Source organism: Lepisosteus platostomus, chromosome 12 (assembly GCF_059453375.1).
Source record: "Lepisosteus platostomus isolate fLepPlt1 chromosome 12, fLepPlt1.hap1, whole genome shotgun sequence".
Lineage (NCBI taxonomy): Eukaryota > Metazoa > Chordata > Actinopteri > Semionotiformes > Lepisosteidae > Lepisosteus > Lepisosteus platostomus.
Window position 1 is genome coordinate 1398388 of NC_142622.1, and position 7979 is coordinate 1406366.

Sequence of the window (7979 nt, forward strand, 5' to 3'; positions counted from 1 at the left end):
TATAGAAGAAATATATTGGTAGTAAGTATTGAAATAAATATGATCCTAGAAGAGGCTACGTATGAAAAATAGATGTTGAGGTTGACGCATCTTTTACATCTTCTAGACAATGTAGAGAAGTAAATTAAGAGACAAACAAAGTGCTAAGATATATAGTGACCAGTGGACATGGAGACCAATGGACATAGTCTAAGGACAGTTCCATCGCACTGCCTGACCAATGGGCAATGAGACAGGCCGTTACCACACTGCCTGACCAATGGGCAATGAGACAGGCCGTTACCACACTGCCTGGCCAACGGGCAATGAGACAGGCCGTTACCACACTGCCTGAACAATGGACATGGAGACATACATATTCATTTTGTCAATGTCTTTATCAAGGGTGATTTACTGGTAACAGAGTTACCATGGACATTGTCAACTTAGATCCAGCTGTACAAAAAGTTGCTACCACTGAACCTCCTCACTGTCCTCCAAAAACATATTCCAAAAGGAATATTTGTAGACATTACCATATGTTAAATCATTAGCAACCATAACAATAAATGTGTTAGATCATATTTATTAAGAGATAATCACAATTCCAAACTTAGAACACTGGACCAGGGCAGAGGAAACAAACAGTATCACACATTCACAAATGTGCTTAGACATGGTCGTCTTCTACTTATCTGCTTATGCCACTGTATGTTGTGAATACATTTGAGTTATTTTATGATTCGTTTCTTAAGTTTGAAAATAAACTGCTTTTGATAGTAGCGCCAGTTACACGAGACATGCTTGCGGTACCACCCGCCATTTTGTATTGTCGCTGAGGCTCATGGGAAGAAGAAGGGCGGGCTTTGTGACGTAAAGCGCCCGTGCCCCACCTCCCGTGAGCAATAAAAACCGAAAACAGCCCGTCGCCATTTTCTCAGGCTAACACAGGCAGCAACGTAGGTTGTTTTGTAAGAATTTCTAAATATTATTTTCCTTTTAGGGTTAGCAGTAGATTTGTTTTATATACTTTAAACGTCCGTAGAAAATGAGTGACATCGAGGACAGCAATTTCGGAGGACGAGTAAGTATTTTTAGTTAAAACGATATGTAGTTACGTGTGTTTTTTTTCAGGTCGTTGTGCCTTTTTTTTTGGGCTGCCGTCGCTTCAGTAGAAATAAGGCAGTGCTGGTACATCACGTATCTAGTCAGGAAAACCGTGATGTTTGTTTGTTTGTTTTTTTTTAAATGTAATATTCTGTCGAAGGCGGGCTGATGTAGCCGAGCGTTAGGCGAGTGGGCCGAGGCGCCGCTCGAGCCGCGGTCGGGCGCCGCGCGGCTCGCGGCGGGAGCGGGCCCGGGTTGCCGGGGTGACCGTGCGGCGGCCGCGTGGGTGCTGTGCGCCGGGCTCGGCAGAGACCGATCCTGCGGGCTGCGGAGAGGCGGCTGTAACCCGGCCGGGCTCCCGTCGGGCGTGTGAAAGCTTAGGGCTGCAGCCGGGGGGGGGGACAGTGCCGGCCCGGTGCAGGCTTGCAGCCTGTCGGCAGGAGCGGCAGGGATGCGGGCACGGCTGCCCTCCGATTAGCTGCGGTTCAGCGAAGCCTGTCGCGGCGGAGAGCGTGTGGGGCGGCCTGTGCTTGTCCGTTTTGAAGCGCAGTCCCTCGCCGAACGCTGTTTTAATGCTCACTGAAAATGATCCTAGCGATCCGACGCATTGGTCGTCTTGAATTTGCCAGCTCCGTGACCTCGTCAGCCCCTGGCGCTTTGCTAGACAATATCTATAATTTGCGTGGTCTTCCGTGGCTAGGAGGTCTGATTTAAAGTGAATACAAAGTCTTCAGCAGCCTTTGTGTTGCAGCTTGTAGTTGGTGCACCCTGGGTCTGTAATGGCGTGCATCATAAGTGGGTTACCTCCATACAAGGCCTGTAAACATTTGTGTAGCAACTAGTGCAATTGTTCTTTTTATCCTGCTGGATAAGATCTTTTTTTTTAACTTGCCTTTTAACGTATAGAAAGATCCAGCAGGCATTTTTTTCTTTTCAAACCCCATGTTCTTAATTATACTGAATGTTCTTTTTTCGTTAAGGTAATTGATCGTGAAGGATTTGAAGAGTATTATCCAAGAATGTGGAAGAATATCCAAGATAAAAGAAGGCTAATGAAAATTTGTACAGATCAGAAAATAAAATGTGAAGGGAAAAAATGAACGGAAGAATGGTCAGATAGAAGCACGTGCGTTGTTAAGTCTTAAGTGAAACGGTTTCAATTTGGGGAAGAAAACCCGGAATATGAAACGGAAAAACGAAGAATGAAGAACAGTAGAAAGCCTGAGAGAAGTAGCATTAAAAGAATCTGGAAGAATGAATGAGTCCTAGGTTAAGTAAACGTATGGTTTATGTTCCAAGTGTCTGTATTCTCCTACTTGTAGTCTAAAATGCATGATCAATGTAGTTTATACTATGGTGATCAGGTGTAAGTAGGGAAATGTGTTTAATTCAAGGGATACTGTTATAATACTGTCAAATTAAACAGTAGAGGGTGATTTATTTTTAATAAAATGAAGTGATGGAATCTTAACCCTTTCTCCTACAGCACATGAAGTTCTGTTAATGTATTGCAGCCTGAGCGCGTGTGGTTTGCAGCGTGTTTTTTAACGTGCCCCTGTAACACTAGGAGTCCCGCTCTCAGTCGAAATCAGACCGAGGCAGCCCCGCTCACGTAAAGTCCGAGAGCAGGTCTGCGTCCCACAGCCCCTCCCGAGCCTCCAAGCGGTCCGAGTCCAGGTCGCAGTCCAGGTCCAAGTCCAGGTGAGTCCTGCCTGCCGTGTGTGTGTGAGGCCCTTGCGGAGTGGACCGGCTGGGTGGGGGCCGTGCTGCTCTGGGTTTCTTTCTCCAGGGCGGGTCGGGCGGCCGCTTGATCTGGGGGCTCGAGTACGCCCGCCGTGGCGCCTGTGTTTCAGTCGAGTTTCCCTGAAGCGGCAGGCCGTTCCGCCGCGGGCGGGGGGGTTGGTGCTGGGGTTCCCCCGTGGCGTCGGGCGGCTCTCACGCTCTCTGGGGGGTCCCTCCCGCCCCCAGGTCGCGCTCCAGGAGGCACTCCCACCGGCACTACACGCGCTCCCGCTCCCGCTCCCACTCGCACCGCAAGAAGTCGCGCAGCCGCTCCTACTCCCCCGACTACCGCCGCAAGAAGAGCCAGAGCACCTCGCCCATGTCCAACCGCCGCCGGCACACGGGCAGCAGGGTGAGTCTCCTCCGGAAACGCCTCTCCGGCTCCAGTCTTGGGCTCTGACTTGCATGGTCTGTGGAGTTTTAACACTTGCTCTGGTACCGATGCTGTGATTTCGCCTCTGCCCGACGAAGTGTGATTTGTGCATTTCACTGATCAACGGAAAGAACGCCGTGGAATTAAACAATTTTAATAACCCCTTTTATTCAACAGACCAGATTCAGCAATGACTTCAAAAAAGAAACATACAGTCATAGTGATGCCAGGGTATGTTGAAATTTATCCATCTTTTTTTAAACTGAATAGGTAGCTTTACGTAGATGTGAATGAGTGTCTAGAAATGAGGTGTCAGGTGTTTTTTTTATGTATATTGTGATGTTTTTGAAGGATTTTGGAAGGCAGTTTCTCAAAAGGGGTTATTAAAACTGTCAAAACAGTTACCCACAAATGTCAACTCTGTTTTTGTCGTTTTTATTGTAAAACCTTAAATTAATGCTCTGTGAACATTTAAATGTAATGGAAATAATTACCTTAGTTTAAAGAGGGCTGTATATTTACTTATAGGCTTTTGGACCTTTTAAAGTGTTATTTACTTATATTTGCCCATTAGTTTTCATATTCCATCTTGTCTTCTGGAGGAAAGTATAATATGTATTGATAAATAAAGTGGAGTCTGTTGAAAACTTTCACTGTTGACAAGACGAGCCTTGCTTTAAACACTGTTGCTTAAGGTGTGGTCTGTCTCCAGGCAGTTAGGGAAACCGGAAGTACACTCCACACTACTGTAATAAGTGAAGCTTTAGTGTGAAAAAACGATATTGCACTACTATATACTACTATCAGTGAGATGCGTCTCCCCGCAGGCCAACCCTGACCCGAACACCTGTCTGGGGGTGTTTGGCCTGAGCCTGTACACGACGGAGCGGGACCTGCGCGAGGTGTTCTCCCGCTACGGGCCGCTGGCAGGGGTCAACGTGGTGTACGACCAGAGGACCGGCCGCTCGAGGGGCTTCGCCTTCGTCTACTTCGAGAGAATCGACGACGCCAAGGAGGTGGGTTCCCCGGCCCGTCCGGCGCCAGGCGGGGGCGGCTTGGGCAGGGCAGCTGAAGGGAAGAGAGATGAGCGGTTCTGGGGTTTAGGAGCGCGGTGCCACTCCACAGTGTCTGTGGCAAAGTGCATGACGAGCTCACCTGAGCTGTTCTGGACAGTTCCGTGCCACAGGCTGATATGTACCACTGGGTGGCAGTGTAGGACAGTAATACACTGTCTCCCTTTCTGTGCCTTTTGCCAGTTAGTTGTGCACCTCTGTACAGGGTAAGGGCTTTCAGTAGGTGTAACCCTGTTCTCTGTGCACGTAGGCGATGGAGCGTGCCAACGGAATGGAGCTGGATGGGAGGCGCATCAGAGTGGACTACTCCATCACAAAACGCCCACACACGCCCACCCCTGGCATCTACATGGGGCGGCCCACCCAGTAGGTTTCTCTTGAGTTCCGCTGACCGGTGTCGTTGTGCCACAAGTAGTAGACATCATTGCACAAAAGCCAATCCAGGATTTTTGGTGCTATTTACATTTTGCTTAGAATTACGAGGTCGTGTTTTTTTTTTGTGTGTGTGAAATGCATTAGCTTTATAATGAAATTTTCTCGTGGCGGTTTGTCCCTTTTTGATTTAGTAGTCTACAGGAGTTCAGTTGTGCTGAATCATTCCATGTTGTGTTCTGCCAGCAGCAGAGGTGGGGGAAACCCACTTTTTTATTGAAAAGTAGTGTGTTCTCCTTCAGCAATGGTGGCAGCAGTAGTGGCGGGCGTCGCCGGGACTCTTACTACGACAGAGGCTACGACCGATACGACAGATACGACGAGTACGATTACAGATACAGGTGAGCAAGAGCGTGTTGGCGTTCTGTGTCAAATAAGTGCGTCGTCTAACTTCATCCAGTATAAAACTAAGGTTGCTGCTGGAAGAGGTGTTAGTGGGGCCAGCGGGGGGCGCTCACCCTGCGGTCCATGTGGGTCCTAATGCCCCAGTATAGTGACGGGGACACTATACTGTAAACAGGCGCCGTCCTTCGGATGAGACGTAAAACCGAGGTCCTGACTCTCTGTGGTCATTAAAAATCCCAGGGCGCTTCTCGAAAAGAGTAGGGGTGTAACCCCGGTGTCCTGGCCAAATTTCCAATTGGCCCTTACTAATCATGGCCTCCTAATAATCCCCCTCTATGAATTGGCTTCATTACTCTGCTCTCCTCCCCACTGATAGCTGATGTGTGGTGAGCGTTCTGGCGCACTATGGCTGCCGTCGCATCATCCAGGTGGGGCTGCACATTGGTGGTGGTGGAGGGGAGTCCCCATTACCTGTAAAGCGCTTTGAGTGGAGTGTCCAGAAAAGCGCTATATAAGTGTAAGCAATTATTTTTATTATTATTATAAAGAGCTGACCGGGCAGCTGTGTGTGAAAGCCCGTGCCTCTGAAATTGTAAAAAGTTGCCCGGATGTTACCATGGGCTGTAAATCTCAAATGCCTTGTGCAAGATCTTGTGTGAAACTTGTTGGTCGGTACTGACGTTGTGTTCGTCTTCTCCCCTGTAGCCGGAGGCGATCCCCGTCCCCGTATTACAGCCGATACAGATCCCGCTCCCGGTCCCGCTCGTACAGCCCCCGTGAGTATCCGGCAGGACTGGCCAGCGCCGGTGGTGTCCTCGCTGCGCCACTGGGAGCCGAGCGGTCTTCCCCGCAGGGGGGTGGTGTAGCTGAAGCGGGTCGCGCTCTGCTAGGGCTGCACGTCGGGGCCTGGCGTCCACACATCCGCTGGTCACGGCGTTGTGAGGCACCCCGGTGAATGACGCTGACCTGCTGGGAGCGGCTTGCTAGATCGGTGGCCGAGAGATGGCGCCCCGTGGTTTTAACGTCGGCGCGTTGTCGTGCCATCCTTGGGGTCCGACGAGGTTGCGAATGTGTGGGCCTGTGGAGGGGGGTGATGCAAGTCGAGCTCCTCTGGCCGCTGGCGGTCCCAGAGCGCAGTTTAGTGGGAGTTTTTCTGGGGCAGTGAGATCAGCATCCAGCTGTATATAGTTGAATCTATACCCTTAAGTTCATCAATGAAAACTGACGGGGCCCTTCTGGGTTAGGGGCATGGTGTCTTCAATTGTAGTCTGCATCTGCAGTTAAGACCTTAATGTTGCAGTCATACACTGAGGTGACTTTTTTGTCTTTTTTTTTTTTTTGCAGGGCGGTACTAAGGAGAAGAGAACACTTTGGGAAGTTTTTTTCATATTGGATCTTTATAAGTTCTTTGACTTTTTTAAAAGAAATGTGGTAACTTTTGTGGCATTTTAAAAATGTATGCCAACACTTATTACTTAAAAGCTGTTTCTAATTCAACTGAGTGTGATTACCATAAAAGGTCATGTTTACTTTTTGATAGTGTCTTGTATAAGTTTTTGTTGGACTTTTCGTTCATCTGTGTACAGCATAATGAGGTAATTCAGAATATAAAACTTTTATTTTTCTTGTGTATACTACGTATTCATTGTGATTTTTCCTTATCTCAGTTGCAAGCATAGAGGGGCAGATTTGTTTCTGAATCATTATCCTGTTGTGAATATTGTCAGTTAATAGTTTTTTGAAACCAGGTAAACTCCTGAGCAAAGTTTGCTTTGAACAGAAAATGTCATTCAGTTCAGATATGATGAACTGGTTTATTTTGATAGGATGTGATTGTTTTTTTTTTCAAAAACAAAATTAAAATTTATTTAAAATTGACTTGTCTGTCTGGTTTCATGTCTTTTACATTTTTTTAGATTTTAAAACAAACGTAACACTATTAACTCCTTCTAGACAACTTCAGCCTGTTAATTTGTGGTTTGCAGAAGAGTAGTTCTCACTCCAAGTGAATATTGCAGTGTCCTGCTTGTAGTCTTATCTTTACACTTAAAAAGCGGCACATCTCAAGCTTAGCAGCTGGAATCTTAGCTTCCTGTTTGTTCATATTACTCCTGTTCTTGAATCTGGAACCTGGCATTTGCATGTTGTGACTTCTGAGTCTTTGAACTTTGGTTTGTTCCCTTGTACAATTATCTCCTGCTTCTTACAACATTTGATCCCAAGACCAGACTGAACTTCCGTGTCCAAGCACTTAAGGGTGGAATGCGTTTCCAAATACAGTTAACACTTTTGACTTGAACCATTTCCAGTTGGTGTCCGAATATCAAGGACTCGTGACCCTGAACATTTTGACTTGGTGGAAGTTCATTGCATGTATCTTGACACTGGGGCTGTTATTAGAACTGAAGATGTGACCTACTGTTCTATGGTGTGATATTTGAGATCTATGCTAAATTGTAACATTTGGGATTCTGGCAAGCTTGTAAAATGTAGAAGTAACCAAATGGAAAGCTGTTGCATAACTTCTTTAAGAAGCTCAGAATGGGCACTACTTTTGCCTGCTTTAAGAAGAACAGGCCAAAGGTCACAAGCTGCTAATAGGCAACAGTATAGTGCTCCAGTCATGAACACCATTTTAATCTGCAAGTTACAGAAGTACAGTGTGGTACTCTTAATCATGTTTATATAAATTATACAAATACAAACCTCAGTATGTAGTAGAGGACTTTTTTTATTCTGCAGTCAGTGTAGAATAACAAATGATATTTTACTTTTTGCAGCACACTGTCAAGTAGCTTAAACAATTTGTATCTATTTTTTTCCCTCCACCAATTTTAAAACCGTTACAGTAGGTGTTACAGACCCTCCTTGCTGATAAGTTGAGAGGT

At 46.7% G+C, this 7979-nt stretch overlaps 1 protein-coding gene across 4 annotated transcripts; it reads left to right on the forward strand.

Annotated features, from left to right (window-relative positions):
• The first annotated feature begins 874 nt into the window (after positions 1 to 874).
• tra2a (transformer 2 alpha homolog) lies at positions 875 to 6969 on the forward strand. Of its 4 annotated transcripts, none has more exons than XM_088600368.1 (9): positions 875 to 1063; positions 2654 to 2787; positions 3067 to 3220; positions 3419 to 3472; positions 4069 to 4257; positions 4565 to 4680; positions 4971 to 5087; positions 5797 to 5867; positions 6436 to 6969. In XM_088600368.1, the coding sequence occupies exons 1-9, from the start codon at positions 1028 to 1030 to the stop codon at positions 6444 to 6446; spliced, it is 882 nt and encodes a 293-aa protein (XP_088456494.1). In that variant the 5' UTR covers positions 875 to 1027; the 3' UTR covers positions 6447 to 6969. The 4 variants fall into 4 exon arrangements, with proteins under 4 accessions (XP_088456494.1, XP_088456491.1, XP_088456493.1 ...); XM_088600365.1 differs by having other exon boundaries at positions 877 to 1063; positions 3055 to 3220; XM_088600367.1 differs by having other exon boundaries at positions 877 to 1063; positions 3055 to 3220; positions 4974 to 5087.
• The last annotated feature ends 1010 nt before the right edge of the window (positions 6970 to 7979 follow it).

What these genes read in the sequence shown, in the direction of transcription:
- tra2a (XM_088600365.1), top strand. Translation starts at nt 1,028, where the DNA reads ATGAGTGACATCGAGGACAGCAATTTCGGAGGACGA. An exon ending in GCCGGCACACGGGCAGCAGG is followed by an intron (nt 3,221 to 3,418) that starts GTGAGTCTCCTC and finishes TTTATTCAACAG; the next exon opens with ACCAGATTCAGCAATGACTT. An exon ending in GAATCGACGACGCCAAGGAG is followed by an intron (nt 4,258 to 4,564) that starts GTGGGTTCCCCG and finishes CTGTGCACGTAG; the next exon opens with GCGATGGAGCGTGCCAACGG.